The following is a 17851-nucleotide window of genomic DNA, read 5'->3' as shown; positions in this document are numbered from 1 at the left end:
CATTTTATCGCTTTAGATTGGTATGCTTCATATAAAAGTACCTACCGAATAAATTGTATAGTTTCCACACATCATAGTACGCTAAAATTCTAAGCATTATATTTTACTCAGACTTTGCTCTAAAACAGTAGATTAGTTATAATCCGATAGTTGGGACTCATTATAAATGGTTTCTCATCACTGTTCATTTTAATTGCTGGAAAGCAAATACAAAGAGCTTTAAAGTACCCTGACTAACTTATTGTATGGTTTCCTCACGTCATCTTATGGAAACGCTAAAATTACAAGCCGTATGTAACTTAGACCTTGCTATTAAACAGTAAGTAGATAAGTTATAATCCGTTATTGGGACTCATAGTAAATGGTTCCCGATCAGTGTTTAATTAAATTACTAAAATGCAAATACAACAGTTTTGGAATAGCCAATCCAATGGTTATTCATCAGAGTTATGGACGTTTCGACCTCAAATTTAACGTTCGTGTATAAATAGGCACAACGTAAGTTAATGTTGTGCAATGTTTCTACACAATTAAATGGATGCTCTCTCATGTTTAAACATTAGAATTTGTTAATTACAGCTATCTATTTGGTTATTTAAACTTCATTTGATAGTAGAGCAATGGGTAAAAAATAAGTACCAAAATCACTCCTCCTCTTTGTATTGTGTGTTGATACTTATATATTATGTAATATTATGTAATAATATGTGTATGTCTGTTTAAGTGTATATATTAAACAGATAACAGAGAGAGTTACCTGTGCAATTTGGTTGCCTGACAGAGATAGTTTTTTAGCGATAAGGAAACCAACTAAACAACTTATATTCAATGTGGAGTTTTATCTCGTTGTTGTATGTTTTTCTTGATGTGCACTTAAGAATACTTTCTTTACTTCTTTCGAAATCAAAGGAAAAATATAAAAAGTAACATATTTTGTGTAAGCATATTCATTTAAAATGGTATGGTCAAATAATATAGAGTCTATAGAATGTACCAAACAATATGTGATATAATAAAAGGTGTATGTAAAAGTTGAAGAAATACGTAGTCAGGGCTTCGTAAATGCCTAGTCGGGACGGAGAAGAAAAGAAAAGAAAATTGCATGTTTGTAAGAAATTTGTATGAACTTGTTTGAAATTATCCGTATTTATAAGGCCTTGAGAGTCAGGGGCATATTTAGTCACAGCATTTAGTATTTCGAAAAATACTTACGTTGACACTTGACTGATAACCAGCTCTGTCAGAGCTATGTGCTTTCTAAATCCATTCTAATGGCCCTGTTAACGGTCAACATTGGAACCAGGGCCTTGCTTCTCTCTGACATTTGAATTGTAAAATTCATGACGTCAGCTTTGTCATTTAAAATTCCAAAATAGGAATAGTTAACAACTAAAATTACTCATATACTAGATTTTACTCCTTAAACATATATATCTATCGCCATTGATTGTAAAGCTTTAACTGAAGTAGGAATAAACTTAAACTACTGTCGATGTTACCTCACGTCACATCGCGCCATCAGTAAAACGGTGCTAACAACTTGGATCACAAGATGCAACGACAGTAAAACTACATCACGCCATTTTAATTATGTCTTCGGTCTTCTCTTAAACCGGTGATAGCCCATTAGGTTGGAGCTCGACTTCACTTTTGGGGGGCCAAGTTCGATTCCCAGCTCGCACCTATAACTTTTCTAAGTTATGTGCGTTGTAAGTAATTAAAATATCACTTACTTCAACGGTGAAGGAAAACATCTTGAGGAAACCTGCATGCCTTAAAGGTGAATGGATCCACCAATCCGCACTGAGCCAGCGTGTGGTTTTCACTTTTTTTTAATTGGACACATAAATGGTTAATGGCATATCCCTGATGGGTTGTCAGAAGTTCAGAAAGCCCTTTTTGTTTGGATATAGTACAAATTGGTATCCCCGAAGTCTGGGTAAATTTTATTCAGAAAGTATATGTGATTGGCCATCGCCATCGAATGAGTAGGTTCAACGGTTCTAATAATAGAACTATTATAGCTGTTAGTTCGCTTAGTCCGACAGCGGTTGTACACACCACAAATACGCAAACCAAACAAAGTGGTCGGGTTAGTACCTATTTGCTATATGAATGCTCGTTCCGATGCTTCAATTACAATTGCAATGAGATCAGCGGGCAACATTGGTTTTTATTTATGTTTTACCGTAATATCGACGGTAATGGAATACAGCAAAAACTAGCTCACAAAGGAAATAGAACAGGACCGTGGTTGGATAAAAGTTGATATGAAACGAGTTCTGTTTATGATAAACGATTCAATTGAATGAATAATAAAGTGGGAATACAAGATAATATATTGTTGTAATTGTAACCTGTGGTTTTTAACTGCCCTAGAGACTCTAGTTTTAATATGTTATTTTTCATTACATTGTACGTAAGCCAGATTTAGCGATTGAACCTATGTCTCGCAGTATTATCAACCCACTATTCGGGTGTCCTCCCAAAAGGAGAAAGATTAGGCCGGTATATTCCACCATTCTGGCAAAATGTGGATTGGTAGAATTTTTTACGAACATAGCTTTGAAAAATTTGAGGTTCGTGCCGGGAATCGAATTCAGTCACCCCAAATAGAGGCTGACGTCTTACACACTATTTATACTTACGGCTAATAATACTCCGCTTTTAAAAGTAAAAGCTTAAAAATCTCTCTCTCTCTCGATAACAGAAGAGACCTGCGCCTGGGGTCAGGCTTCTGGACATAGTTGGTCTGTAATAGTTAGATACATCTTTACTTTATTTACCATAAAACCCGTTAAACTAAATTGATAAATGATTATTTTAATGATCTATGAAAGTAAAAATTTTGTCATGTTAGTGGACAGTGTCTATGTTAGTAGACGGTCAAACAATCAAAACAACGATGAGTAAGCGTGACATACCTAAATCGATTTTGATGATTGGATTTTTAACTGGAGAAAGTTGAATTTAAGAGTTTATGTAAGTACCTACGTGCAAGTGCGATTTCAAGTGAAATCGCATATCGAGAGTGATGGATATATATTATATTTATTTCTATTACAGGGGATATTATTTGGTACAATAAGACCGACGACTTTTTGGTCTGTGAATGACAGGAAACCTACAATTGAGACCTGGGGGGGTTTACTACCATCGCTTCTATCAAAATTATTTATCTTTGTTTCGGAATTATAATCCTTATATAAAGAAATTCAAGGCATGTTTTATTTAACTGTAATTTGAACAATCTACTTTAAGTTATAGTAGTAGCCTGAAGACAGAGGTAGGATACTTTATGGTTTTTGTATAACTGACATCAGCTTGTATTCTATGTTTTAGATGTGCTTCGAAAACCACGATAGGACTTCGGTCTCCGTTACTACTGTTGACATGGGACATTATTTATTAAAGAGAGGAGAAGCATAAGGATTCGAACACCAGTTCCAGTTAAAAGGTTGCTTGGAAGCATCCGACTCTGTTTTCATCTCTCACAAGATATAAAAATTAATGTTAAATTGTAAATTGTTGATGTTGCAAAAGAACAAGCAGACTTGACTGCTCAACGTACCAACATAGCACATTTTCTTACCCCGTTTCACCTTTTTAGAGCAAAATCTTAACGGAGAACAACAAACAATCATAATGAAATAAATATAAATATAAGAATATAAAGAATGTAGTATTACAAACCCCATTTCATCCCTTCAGGTAAATAGAAAGTAGGCTATTACTCTCTGTAGCTGCCTTAATTATTTGGAACGAATAGACATACAGGCAAACAGACCAAGACACCGACCGAAAATTTGATAAATATACTATGACAATACACACATCGCCATCTAGCTACAAAGTAAGCGTAGCTTGTGTTATGAATACAAAAATGACTGAATGAATAAATATTTTTTAAATGAATATTTTTTATGAATAATATACATAAATACTTACACTGAAAAGCATCCATATCCATCACACATTTTCCAGTTGTGGGACTCAGAAAGCGCGGTCGCTGCCCACTACGCCAATAGGCCGTAATAGACGATAAACTTATATATTTTTTATAGATGTATATATTTGATAAGCAAGTAACTGACTTCGGGAAAACCACCAGCTGAACAGTTCGTTATATGTGACCGTACCTACGTAGTAGTTTTTTTCGCGTCATGGTGCTTAATATAAAGGAAATCCTCAATAGTGACGTCAGGCCCCCCCTCGGATGCAGCTGGGAGCCTGGGAAAGTGCGGCCCTCTTCGCAGACGCGTCCCAGCACTGACATTGAACGACAATTATTATGAACTTGACTTACTTCAGAGCTACGATAAAATATATTCCACGATGAATTTAACAGATGGTAGAGATGTGGAAAAATAAAGTAGCTTTTCCATTATATTTATAGTTACCATAACAATGAACCTTAAGCTTAATCCTAACTAATATTATAAATGCGTAAGTGTTATTTTTTCTTTGTTTGCTTGTCATTCCTACACGCCTTAAATAAGCAACCGATCAACGTGATTTTTGGAATTGATTTAGTTGAGAGGACGTACAGTAACAAAGACCATTTTTTATTCGAGGAAAACAAACGGTTCCCACGAGATTTGTTATAAGCCAAAATTAACGCGGACGAAGAATGCAGGCCATAGCTAGTTCGCTATAATCCCAGAAAACAAGGCAATTCTGCAAACATAAATTATTGTTAGCGATGGTTTAGTGAAAATATCTTAAGGATGACTCAGTGTCGGAGCGAAACGTGCGAAGAGCGCATTTTGGAAAATCTGCATGTAACAAACATTAAAAAAATAAATTTCACTGTGCAATTTTTGTGTTCATTATGTAACGCAACCGCCAAAGTTTCATTAAATGAATAATATGAGTATGAGAGATATGTTCTTTTATATATGTAGGTACAACAAAAATGCTGATCTCTGGCGTTAGGTCAAAGATATCAAGCGAAATCGCTATATACTCGTATATTATATCCTCAGTCGTGAGTATGAAATTTAACAAACCGATAACACTCGAAGTTTCTTTAGAAACTCTTCCGCCTAACTTTCTTGCAAATTCGCATATCAATATTACGTTACAATTACTTTAAATCTGCCTGTACGTGAAACTGAACGTATTCTTATACCTTAGTAAGAGATCAAGCTTTGAAATAAGATAATAATTTAATTAGAAGGAAGTCAGTTTAGCTGCACAATGTGGCAATTTACATGAATATAGGCAATAGTTATGTCATTTAAACTGCAGTTACCCTCGACTGTATCTAGCTTACTTTAATTTACAATAAGTATCTGAGCGTTTTTGTATCATAAAAGAACAAAACTAGATTTTTGCTAGTTTTCTGTTACTCTGTATGTTTAACATTTGTATAAAAACAACGAAATAATCCCGATTCGACGTAGATATTAAACTCAATGTCTATAGTAAATTTAAAAATCAGAAAATTTACTATAGACAAATTGTTTTGACAAGTTATTTAAAATCAGAACTGATAAAAAAACAGTTCCTACACGCTGAATCAAAAATTGATAAAGAATAGGTTAGACATTTTATTAAATACTTTCGTATATAATTCTTAAATGATTTCCTCATTTCTTGTCACGACTGATAGATTCGTCCGCTTTTGTATTATTTTGACTAATTATAGTCAATAATACAAAAGCGGACGAAACTTTTGGGTAACTTTATTTATATATAACCACTCTTAGATTCATTAATTTTGATTGCTTACCAAAATTGGAAGTTCCTAAATGCAATCCAATCAACACACTGTATTACGACGTGAACAAATATTTACGTATCCTCACCTTTGTTAGCAAATACCACCACTTTAACACTATTAGAGACAAACTAACGTGTCGTCGAGGTTACAGCACGGATGATCTAATGAATACTCGACTCGTATCTACAATGGGCCGAGAGCTCGTATACATTTTTGAGGGATGCTTGAAAGCTAAAAGTTTAAGGTTCTTTATATCCCCTGAGTAGTGAAACAGAGGAGAGTTCGCGATGAATGTTTTCAATTTAAAAACAAAAATCTCACAAAAGATTCATAAATGATTAATAAGGCGAAACTTAAAATATAGCGAAAAGTTGTGAAGTTCTCCTTTCATTTTATTAAATATAAAAACAAATAAACAAGCGTTTCTGACAGATTGTAATAGATATATTTTAACTGATTATTTTAGTATATTTCTAAGAGAAACGTTAGACAATATTCTGAGCAGCTTTGAAATTTCACATCATGTTTCTAAATCGTGAACACATCACAGACTGGCCAGACTTATTGTAAAACTCAGTTAACACTGATTTTTTTTTTCACAAGCAAACCAATATATTTACCACCAGCTCTTGGAGTACAACGACCACAAATTGTACACACTTAACATTGCAGATACCGAGTGTGACGCGGTTTACGATATAGTCATAGTTATTTTTACTTAATTGTGTTAAATAAGTTTGTTTTGTGGGTTTGAATGAAAAACATGGAAAAAGGATTATGGCAGACCATTTTAACTTCTACCTTTTAGCTTTTAGCTTATTTTTCAGCTTTTATTTGGTCTGCTTTTACGAGTATTTTTGGTTCAACATTCGCTATCTATTTTTAAATATTTACTAGCATCCATGGAGTTGGTCTGATCAGATGGCGTCAGGATTGATGACGCCATCTGATCAGACGAACTTGGTCCTATCAATATATACTACTTATATAAATTCCCACCGAAAACCTTTGGAACCTGCCTCCTTGCACATAAGAAACAGTTGTAGAGCATAACCCACCGGCGGCCCCAATGCTGGGCGGTCCAAAGTTTCAAACAAGGTTTGATAATGGATAGTTTTTTTTTTTTAAATAATATTAAGTAACTAATATCACTCAATGTATTATTGTGTATCTATTGTGTTTTCTATAGGTATTATACTATTTTATTATTTTACATCATTTTATTTTATAGCAGCAAATGTGAAAATTTGGCAGCTGTAGCAGAGAAATACTCGTAAGTAAGACTATAATCGGGACATACGCTTTCATTATTATTGTTCTGGGTTTTCTTAAGTATCACTTAAGAATAACTGTTTAACAATAAGTCCGAAAACTAAAATTATATTACCAACCTTTTTCTTGACTCTAGATAAAATTTTCTCTAGAGAAAATTCAGATCAGAGTAATAAGAATCGATTAAAACTTTAGCATTATAACATTAGTTTAAATCTTGGATGAAGCCAAAAATTGATATAATTTTGATTTTGTTTTTGACGCGGTCGAATTTTTAACATTTATAATTTTCTTTCCTAGGCCTAAATATTCCTTTTTGTAACCTTAACCTAGTTTTCCTATCTTAATTTTTATACAACAAACAATCATTACATTTTTTTTTCCATTTTGGTTATTCAACCATCTTTTGGTAAATTGTATCTCGCATCAAATACAATAAAATATACAATATAATACCTGGGGTCCATAGATCGCTTTCTAGGGTGTGCCAGTGGAAAATTAAATAAAGTTTCATTGTTTTGAAGACAAAATATTTGATTGTTCTAACATGACGTGGCTGTCGGTGTAATTACAGGCGAATGAGGCTTAATACCACGCCTGAGGTTGATGAACACAGGGCGGAAATTTGTAGGACACGTTCCTTGCACGCCCTGCGATTTTTGTTCTGTAGCATAGAAGATAGTTGTCCACTTACCATCAGGTGGGATATCTGCTTGCTCCGTCAATGATATAAAAGTATAAAAAAAATACTACTTAAAACATTACACGCGTAGAAACCGTGTTAACGATGCATTTAAAATCATCTGACACCTTTAATATACAATGAAAATGGGTCAAACTAGAATTTAGGCCGGTGTGTTAACCGCTTTACTACAATTACCTCTTTCCAGAAATAGTTATTATATTCATTTTAAACTAACTGTTGCAGAGGAAACATTAATATTTAATTTTAGCAGTTGTCCCCATTTGGTTCACTATGAGGTGATTTGGAACATTCATCTTTTCATAGCAGTGATCATAATCATATTATGATCACAGCTATGAAAAGATAGCTTGGCTTACAAACCAAGGTACTCTTATACCTTGATTATGTTTATTTTTATTATCTATATGTTCATAAGTATTTATGTATGATTGAGTATATATTAGTTTATTTGTGCAATTTTGTTTATGTATTTGTATTTAGCTATTGGAATGTACGTTTATATTAATTTTACACCACCTGTCCGCTCTCTCTCATCTTGTCCTAATCCAAAGGTTGCCTGGCAGAGATCGCTACTAAGCGATAAGGCCGCCTTTTGTATTCTGTCTTTGTATTTCCATTGTTTTTTTTTTTCTAACTTCATTGTGGTGTACAAATAAAGAGTTAAATAAATAAATAAATAAGGTATATTTAGGTCATATACCTTAACAGACCTTGGTTTGGATTACTTTTCTCTTTGATACATATAGAGAAACTCCTTACCCAGTGTGGGTTTGCGGACAGTGTGACAGGACACATGTGTGATAGCTTGACATACTCTCGGATGCGAGGAGGAATTGTAAAGACTAAATCGAAACTCCAACTTTTGGGACCCATCGAGTTACCGTCTTTAATCAACGTGCCTTAACAAACACAATCTATTGATCTGCGTTTACGAAATTATGCCACACCACCAAATGATATGTGATTTATTTTAAATCCAGCAGAAGTACATAAAACGTAAACCAACAAAACTAACAGCTCGAAAAGTAGACATAGGACTCCTATTAGACCAGTTAATTTTATTTGTTTTAAGATTTAAATATAGAACCGAATTAGCACCTAGTCTGTTTAAGATCGTACACTTGACGTTTTGACGGACTAACGGATTACTTTTTGTGGGTGTAATTCATTCGTTCTTATAAATTTTGTTGCAAATACACTCACAGGTGTTCTTAATACCAAAATAGTGGAACTTAATTTAATTCACTTCACTAAACGATTTTTTAATACCCTGGATCACTACTAAGTAAATCTCGCTAACATGGTTCATAAAAATATATTTAGACGTATCTTGAAAACCCACAGAAAATATTATCTCTGGTAGATTTCGAACGTTTGGGAATCCTATTTTCAGAGAATCCAACGTGGCACATATGTGTCGAGTACATAGCAAGCGGCAGCCTCTAAGGCGCTGCACTCAATGTGTCGATATAGATGCCGCAAATTCTCGGCGCACTTACTGTGTGGTAAGAAGCTGTCACTATTGCAACCAGCTCTCGACTTCGATCGAGAGCCTTACTTCAGCCCTCATTCTTAAATCAGATTTGTTGGCAGACGAATCGGGAAGTAGGTAAAATACGTCTGGCGTCTATTGCAATGGTCGTAAGACTAGTCTAGCGGGACTGTCGGGTCTAGACGGCGCGTCGGATCCCTATCGGTCTCGGTAGAGTTATGTGACGTAAGCGAAAATATATATAGCTATTTAAAGTTTTGAAATTACGGGACCTATATGTGATAAGCTTAAACTGAATACGAACTTGTTATTTTGTATGTACTTACGTCTTGTTTTATGTTATTATTGATGCAATATATTTAATGATATTAATATAATGATATATTTTTTTCTAATACTACCAAGTTATGATCGATGTTTACAATGGAATGCTTCGAAAGTGTGTGCACATAAATAATCTTTAATCCAAATTGATTTATTTCACGTATCTAGCCTTACTTGTCTTTTTGAAACGTCAAGTCTGTCTGTTTGTAGCGACTCTAACACTTTTATCATTTCTTTTATCAAGGCAGATTTTTACTAGAAAAAGGAATAGCTATATAAATGGATAAATATTACGAACTAAAACATTCTAAAAGCGTCGCAAATGCGTAAAGGATTTTGAAACATGGGCCATGTTATTATCGCCTACTGCACAAGAAGAGGTTTTAGCCTGCAATGCGACACAAAGTGAGCCTATAATATTTTACCTATAAACTGTTTCTTTGTTCAAAAATACATTTGCTTTTTGCTAAAACGTTAACTTAAATGGAGCTTTAATAAAATAATTAAATTCTGCTTATAAAAAGAGAACTAAAAATTTAACATAGGATTTGGTGAAGATATATATATCTCCTATATATTGAACTGTAAATTTCCTCCCGTTTTTTCTAGCTAAAGAATATTTTGTGGAGAATTGAAAGCTATATAATAATAAATCCTAGAAGATCTAGTTGGATAAATAAACCTACAATTTTGCACTTACATCGCGATTCGTATAGGCATTGATAAATACGTAAGCTATTTTAGTATCACACCTGTACAAGTATTAAGTAAGTAGCTTGTCTAAGTACTGAATTAACTAGCCAATTTGTAATATGAGCTATACCAAAAGAGTTTTCATTACAAAAGGCTATAAAAATTATTGTAATTACATTACGCCAACTATTCAACAAGCAACAATGGATGCTGATGATCTAAGGAGCATATTCGAGCATGATCTAGAACAAACACAATGCGTTCTTTACGAAACTCGTTAGTAGGTAGTCTGATATCTCTCCGGTGAGAGTGGTGTTAAGTGGCGAAACCGGTGGTGGACAATGAAACACCGTCTTCTGTTGGGCCAGCGTGAGTGCATATCGGTCTCGGGTCATCGCGCAACCTTTCACCGACTTAGTCAGTCTACATTTAGCTGTACAAGATGAGCTATAAAGTGAACGGTTTGTTTTATTTCATATTGTCGTTTTGTCTTTCTTCTCTGTGAGAGTTAAGTGCATAAAAAAACCCTCACAGCTCGCCTAGAAATTACTTAAAATAGAAGGACAATGCCAGAAATGAACTTTGACTCTCACGTGAAGAGTTACTTACAAGATTGAAATATGCATCATTTTATTGCTATTAACTCAATAATTGATAAACATATTATGTCTGAAACTCACAGTTTCAAAGGAGGGTAAACCTTTAAAACTGTGTTTACATAAAATTTCAATTAAATAAGATTTATTTAAATGAATACGGACTTCCAGACATATATTTTAGCAATGTATGTGCGACTTTTGCCTATCTCACTACACACAAAAACATTCGAAGCATTTAAGTACAGGATTAAATAAATGCTTTAAAATATAAATAGGCATTTGGTCGGAAAGCAAACTTCACGCTATTTGCAATTTATTAACTCAGTTAATTGGATTTTCAGTTTATTGTATTCAGCGCAATCTTGCTATTGATTTAATAAAATGAGTTGGTCGCTCGTTAGAATTTATTTATGCACAGTCATTTTATATTGTGTAAGTATTGTTTTATTTTGTAACCGTTTCTTTGGTATGATATACTATACAAAGGTGGTTGGCAAGACAGTAATAAGCCACCTAAACCTTTCAAGCTAACTTCGGCCCTTAGGCCGGAGGTTATTTGGGACTCATCCACTAAGGAAGGGGGATATACCCAAAATAAAAACAACACGGCATGAACCTTTTGTTTTCTTTGGTTGCCTGGCGTAAAAAGTATCACTGAGAAATAACTATAAATTTACATACTTAACGTATATTTCAGTGTTTATAAAAGTAACTTAAAAAACATGATAACTGTAATGACTTTTATGCGTGTGCCCAAAGTTAAAGTGTTTAATTATAGTTTAAATATTTTCTATTATAGGATCTTAATCTTTTTGCTATTGCCATAGTAGTCCCATTACATTTATACATTTATGTATTAATTTCAAGACATAGTTGTCGAACAAAAGTTTTTCATTATGATATTATGAATAGGTGCCGTAATATCCCATAAGCTTAGTACTCCCTTCCCAAATAGCCTTATAAAAGTTCCCTTTTTAACACCGTATTTTTTTTTTATTGCAGGTTCTTCCAATACCACAAAGTCATGCTGATGAAAAGTCTAAACCTAATACTCGAAAGAGCAAGTTCTTAGTAACACTTTTTATTATTAATTGTTAATGATGGTAACGACCTGTTAGGAGTACAACAGTTATATGTATTGAACACATACCCATAATAAGTTTCTAAGCGACATTGTACCGGAACGCTAAATGGCTTAGTAATTATGGCGTACGTAACTATAGCTACAGCCGAAGCTTCTTACCAGACAAAGAATCATTGATATGTTGAGGATGGCGATGATAATGTTAACCTCTGACAAATAAGAAAGATGTTATAAATTTGACCGCTTTGCCTATCCGTGCGTGATGGACCGATTACAATGCAGCTTTTTATACCTAATATTACCAACTACATATTTACCCATCGTATCGGGTATCTTGGAATGTTCTCAGATGTTTATTTTTAATCTAAGTTCTCAATTTATTTAATACTAGTAGTACTTACTGTACTTATAACAACTTTTACAACGTCAAGTAGAATTTGCCTTCGCAACCGGTGGTAGAGTCACTAACTCTACCGGAGAAGCTGGCAAGAAGCTAAGGAGCAGCCAATTTCTTACATTATTTAACAATTTTTAAGATGTAAGGGGTGGTTGCAATTATATTTTACAAATTCCAACTTTGATAACAATCTCCGGAAAAGCTGTTCTCTATGTTAGACACACGTGTGATTTAGATAGAGCTCCCCATAAACAAATCATACTACAGCTACACTCTCTCTCTCTCTCTTGGTGAAGTAGACTAAAATAAAAAATAAACCTAAGGAGCATTTTCATTAATTTCAGACACACGAGCTTTAGCGGCTGGTAAGAAATGGTTCTCTAAATTGAATTAATTAGAATTGTAATTTTACGCTAGTTACGCACAAAAAAGCTTATTGTTTACAGGAGATTCCTTTTCCCCCAGCGAAATGTTGCCTATAGCACAAAAATTACTAAGCAAAGGTTTGTAAAAGTTTATGTTTGTTACCAGTATGCAGAATCCATATTTTAATGTTATAAATGCGAAAGTGTGTTTGTTGGACCTTCCTTCGCGTGCTAACTAAGCAACCCAGCAACTATTTGACATAGAGTTAGTAAAAAGGACGCAGATTAACATATGCTACTTTTTATCACAGAAAAACTAACGGTTCCCACGGGACTTATAAAAATCCATAATAAATGCTGACGGAAAACGCGGGTAGCAGCTAGTATATAGAAAACTGCACTTATCCATTACTCGTGTTCACTTTGACGTTATAAATTTACAAATATTTAATACTTCTACAGATAAATACAAACCTTTACCTCCATATTCATGTTATGCTTATCAAATTATTTACTGCATCTCCGCAACGGCTTAAATAGTAAAAAAAACATTAACACAGCAAAACTAAACCAATTAAATGTATACCTACATTAAAAGCTACCATAGCATAAAATATTACTCGTATTATCGGGGTTCATCCTTACTTTACCCTCCATCGAATCAATCCTGATCGCAGGGTATATGTGTACTCTATGTATACGTCCAGCATTCTACATGAAAGGAAAATGCTTACGCGCTGATAAAATGCAAATGGCGTTTGAATTATTCCTTTCCTTTAATATTATGGGAACTATTACACCGTTGAACCTGAATATAACCATAGATTATTTATTGCAATATAACTGATCCTAAAGAGAATATATTAATATCATTTAACTTTTTCTGTTGTAGTGGAACCAGGAAGTACGTTATTTTTAATAACAATTATACTCAAATTGTATTATTCAATTATGTAACAGCTTATGATGATAGGTTCATTTTAATTTACTGGTTGTTTTAAATTCGTTAGCTGTTTTAAGCGTCTTCATTAGCGATTTATTGGCGACTGCTTACCTTACAATACATGGATAATAAAAGGTATATCTCAACGGGAGGGTTTGCCCATATTTACCAAGCTGGGCAGACTTATTGGTGCTCGCAATAAATGGCAATATCTATTAAATTTGTCATTCATTATTTACCTACATCATTCTTATTAAATTTGTCTGAATTTATTAATTTTTAGAAGGACATGGTTTTGTAAGTTCTACACTTAGTCCTCAGGAGCTTGCAGATAAGTTGTTTGAAGCATTCTGTATGTATATTACAGCTTTGTTTTTTTAGTCTCTCAACTTCTGTTTAATTCTTATGAATATTTTTCTAGTTGCGACTACAAAAAGAATCGTCTTTTTGAACGGTAAGCATAACAACAATACTGTAGGTTCGTTATAGCTATATAACTAACCTGTTAGTTAATTCATATTTGAGAACTGGTACCGGGTATGAAATCCATTGCGCGTTTCCTAGTGCGACCTTATTGACTGTGTTGAATGACAGCTGCTGAGTAATGTGGCGGGAAGTGGACTGACAGTACGGTTGTGCTTTCTTTAATATTTTCTTTTGATTCCATGTACATGTGAAAATGAAGCAGATTATTGATAGGTGAGAGTATAGGTGATTAGACACCCTAACCACAGCAATTGCCGTGTTTTTAAACGAATCTTATTTACATGTATCTACTATCTAATTGGAATGAACAGCAAGACATCAGATACATATTAGATGCAGCTGCAGATCTGTGTGTGATGATATAGTCAGCTTCGTCCCTTATCAACTGTCATAAACTAAAAATAGTTTGTCTGTATTGCAGACGAAGATTTACCTGGAATTGATGCTCTACAAGCCTTAGCATTGAGTGGAGAAAGTAAGCAAATTAATGCATTTTTTTCTGAAATAAACAGTTAAACTCATTCCAACGAAATTATCTAGATTTTGAATAATTTATTCATAGTGAAAACCTCATTAAGGAATTAAATATTGCTTAGTGCTGTTATAATGATTTCTTTAACTTATCTATTATTATCTATTATTGTCTATGTACCATTATAGTCCGGGGAGAAGAACTGGGCAACCGTAACTAATGTCTCCTGAGTGCTTAATTTCTTGCGTGTCCGTGCCGTGCTTGTCTTAAACTCGAAAATAACAGGACCGATTTTTTTTTTGTTACGTTTGCCTAAAATTCATTAGCGCATTATCAAATGAAGTTATAAATAGTTTGAATAAATATATTGAAATATGCTGCTCTACTTTGATTTGCCTAGTTGCTGATTCAAAGCAAGATTTAATTGTTGTAACCGAGCCCGGAGAAATCATGTATTTAAGAGGTATGTATTTTGATAAAGTGTAAGTGTATCGTTATTTTAATAAATCATCATCATACTCATACATCTTATTAAATTTCATGCTGGTAACAGGCGTCCATTCTTGTAGAAGACTGGTAAATAGAACATAACCCCCCCTCCCCACCCCCATATAAACAACATATTTATATATTAATGTAAACAACATATTTATTTGCAGGCAAAGTTGATAAAGGGAAGCATAAACATTGTAAATATAAACGTAAGTAGCACGAAGTGTTTATGGACTGTTTACTGACGGTTTTTTATACTTTTCATATTTTTACAGTCGTCTCAAAACCCGTGGATAAACAAGCCGCCAGGAGTTCGGGCAAGTCTAATCGAAGAAGTAAGTACGTGTGCGAAAATAATAACGAACAGTGAAAAACGATTTTGAAACAAACGGTGAAATTGGAAGTTACAGGCTAAAATGTTTTTAAGTGGTTAATCAGAGATATAATTATCATTATAGTGACGTAATGTAATAATGATCCATATAAATTTACATTTCGTCAGGAGACACCAAATTCTCAAAATAATTGTAGACCGAAAACACTAATCAGATGTAGATAATATATATGTTAATTTCAGACATTTTCACTATTTTAATTAGTGTTTGACCTTATTGGGTTATATTTCATATGACTTTAATAAAACTATGCACTATTTTTAATATTTGTATCAATAACAGCAGCTTAACATTGATTTGTTTTTGCTTAGACTTAAATTATAAAAAATAATCCACATTACTAAGCAAAACGTAAGCGCAAAATTTTTGGTTGTCATTTCAATACGAGACTAACTCTCTACGTACTTTCCTTAAATATCCGACTCCCTCCCCCATAAGTTACGCACACCTGAATAATATTTAAATTTTAAGGAATTAATCTTGCAAGATATTTAAATAAGAAAAGGCATTTAATTGTTAACCAACAACGACGTAAGAACAGAGTAAAAAAAGTAACGGACTACAGTGAGAGCAAAAAGACAAAGGTTACAACGCAGTTAATGAAAAACGGTAAGCATATAAGTGTTTGGTAATGTGCTTCCATTTAATTATTTAGGATTTATATATTGAATACATACTGTTCCACGAATTTGCCCGTATGAAATATCGTGTTTCCTATAGGTACCTGATATTTCCATACCAGACATTTAGATATACATGTAGATTGACGGCCAATTGGCGCAGTGGGCAGCGACCCTGCTTTCTGAGTCCAAGACCGTGGGTTCGATTCCCACAACTGTACAATGTTTGTGTGATGAACATGAATGTTTTTCAGTGTCTTGGTGTTTATATGTATTATAAGTTTTTATGCATATTATTCATAAAATTATTTATCAGTTATCTAAGTACCCATAACACAAGCTACTTTTTTTTGGGACTAGATGTCGATGTTATTGTCGTAGTATATTTACTTATTTATTTAGATAATTAGTTTAATGCAATAAATTATGATGTAGAAATACGCAGTGAGAATAATGAGTTTTAAGCTGATGTAATAACATTTTTTAAGAAGTAAAATATATACTGCATATTATGGATAACTCACAAGCAAGCATGTTTCCTCACTTTTTACGAAACCTTATAATGATATAAAGCTTTTGTAAAAAAGTAACAAAATTATTTTGTTTTAATAACCGACAAAATATAAACAGTGATGATTTTCACTCCAGACATTTGAACTTGTGACCTTAGCAAAACATGAGTACCTAATGTTAAATAAATTTTGATATAAAATCATAGACAACAATATATAAGTATAAAGGTACCTAGGTATAATGTTCCAGACGTTATTCTATATTATTTCGGGCTGATTTCAAGTAGTTCGATGAACTGAACGAAGCCCCGAGGAATAATTTTCACTTATTAAAACTGATTGATCGTTCGCTGTTTTTTTAATGCATTGGAGCGCAATTGTTGAGAAAAGTATAAATAACTATAAAGGCTATAAATAATAACTTTTTACTACTGAGAAGAGTTGTGCAAACGAAGTACATAATAGCATGATGATTGTGTAGAATACCAGACGGAACTAGGGGTAGAAAAAAAAATTGGAAGTCGCACGCGAATATAATGATGGGAACCACTAGTTTCCTATAACTGTAACGCCTAAAATAATGACTACCTTTATACTTCTTTATTAGACCAAGTGTCTTATTTATATGAGCTTTTAATCTATGTTAATTTTTTCGCAGGCAAATCTAACGCTACCGTAATCGAGCATTGTCGTTGGAAATACGGATGTAGTGATATAGTTAATCTTGATACTTGCCGTATACGTTCAGTATGCGCAAATGTAACAACAAATAAAACTGATGGTAGGTTTTTGTAAGGGTTCCCGCTTACACAATAATGGTTAAAAAAAACTAGTTTAAGAGCTATCTTGCTCGACAAGAACTATTGTGATAAGGATGACACTTTTTTAAGACCTTTCAATTTAGTATACTTTAGAGATTTGTGTACAGCATAATTGGCACGATTATGTATACACAACATCTTCATTTTGAGCAAGCGACTGTGAACGTTGAGTCATACCGTGCAGGGAAGTTCATACAAAAACAGGTGCTAATGTGGAGTCCAATTGCAAAAAGACAATTGCTACAGAAACTTAGATTACCCGTGTGCTTGCCCTTATTTCTTTTCTGTATCTCAGAAATAGTTTGTGATCAGAAACTATGGAAAGGTTAAAATTACTTGCCAACTAACGTATCTACGTTTTTATATCACAATTGTACAATTGCGATCTACGAGTATCTGTAATTTGTTGATAAGTGCTTAGCAAAGTTGTTCTTTGTTAAAATTGTATGGATA

General features: G+C 33.5%; 2 protein-coding genes across 6 annotated transcripts in view; one reads left to right on the top strand and one right to left on the bottom strand.

Moving 5' to 3' along the window:
• The window catches only part of LOC120637119, a 228471-nt gene that overhangs the window by 131746 nt on the left and 78874 nt on the right, over positions 1-17851 (bottom strand). The window contains exon 1 of one of the 5 annotated variants that reach the window (XM_039908777.1): positions 5811-5830. The exons of 2 other annotated variants lie outside the window; for them this stretch is intronic. The gene's annotated coding sequence lies outside the window, so the exon portion shown is untranslated. Of the gene's footprint in view, positions 1-2648; positions 2684-5734; positions 5777-5810; positions 5831-17851 lie in introns of those variants that run through there. 2 more of the 5 variants (XM_039908775.1, XM_039908776.1) reach the window with 2 other exon arrangements.
• Positions 10878-17372, top strand: LOC120636975. Its single transcript, XM_039908554.1, has 12 exons — positions 10878-10906; positions 11814-11875; positions 12637-12657; positions 12739-12795; positions 13550-13561; positions 13884-13952; positions 14022-14054; positions 14508-14561; positions 14959-15021; positions 15326-15385; positions 15917-16054; positions 17236-17372. Exons 1-12 carry the CDS (start codon positions 10878-10880, stop codon positions 17370-17372), a joined length of 735 nt encoding a protein of 244 aa, XP_039764488.1.

The sequence above is a fragment of the Pararge aegeria genome, chromosome 3, assembly GCF_905163445.1.
Source record: "Pararge aegeria chromosome 3, ilParAegt1.1, whole genome shotgun sequence".
Classification (NCBI taxonomy): domain Eukaryota; kingdom Metazoa; phylum Arthropoda; class Insecta; order Lepidoptera; family Nymphalidae; genus Pararge; species Pararge aegeria.
Note: the sequence above shows the minus strand (reverse complement) of the source record. Positions and strands in the feature narration are given on the sequence as shown.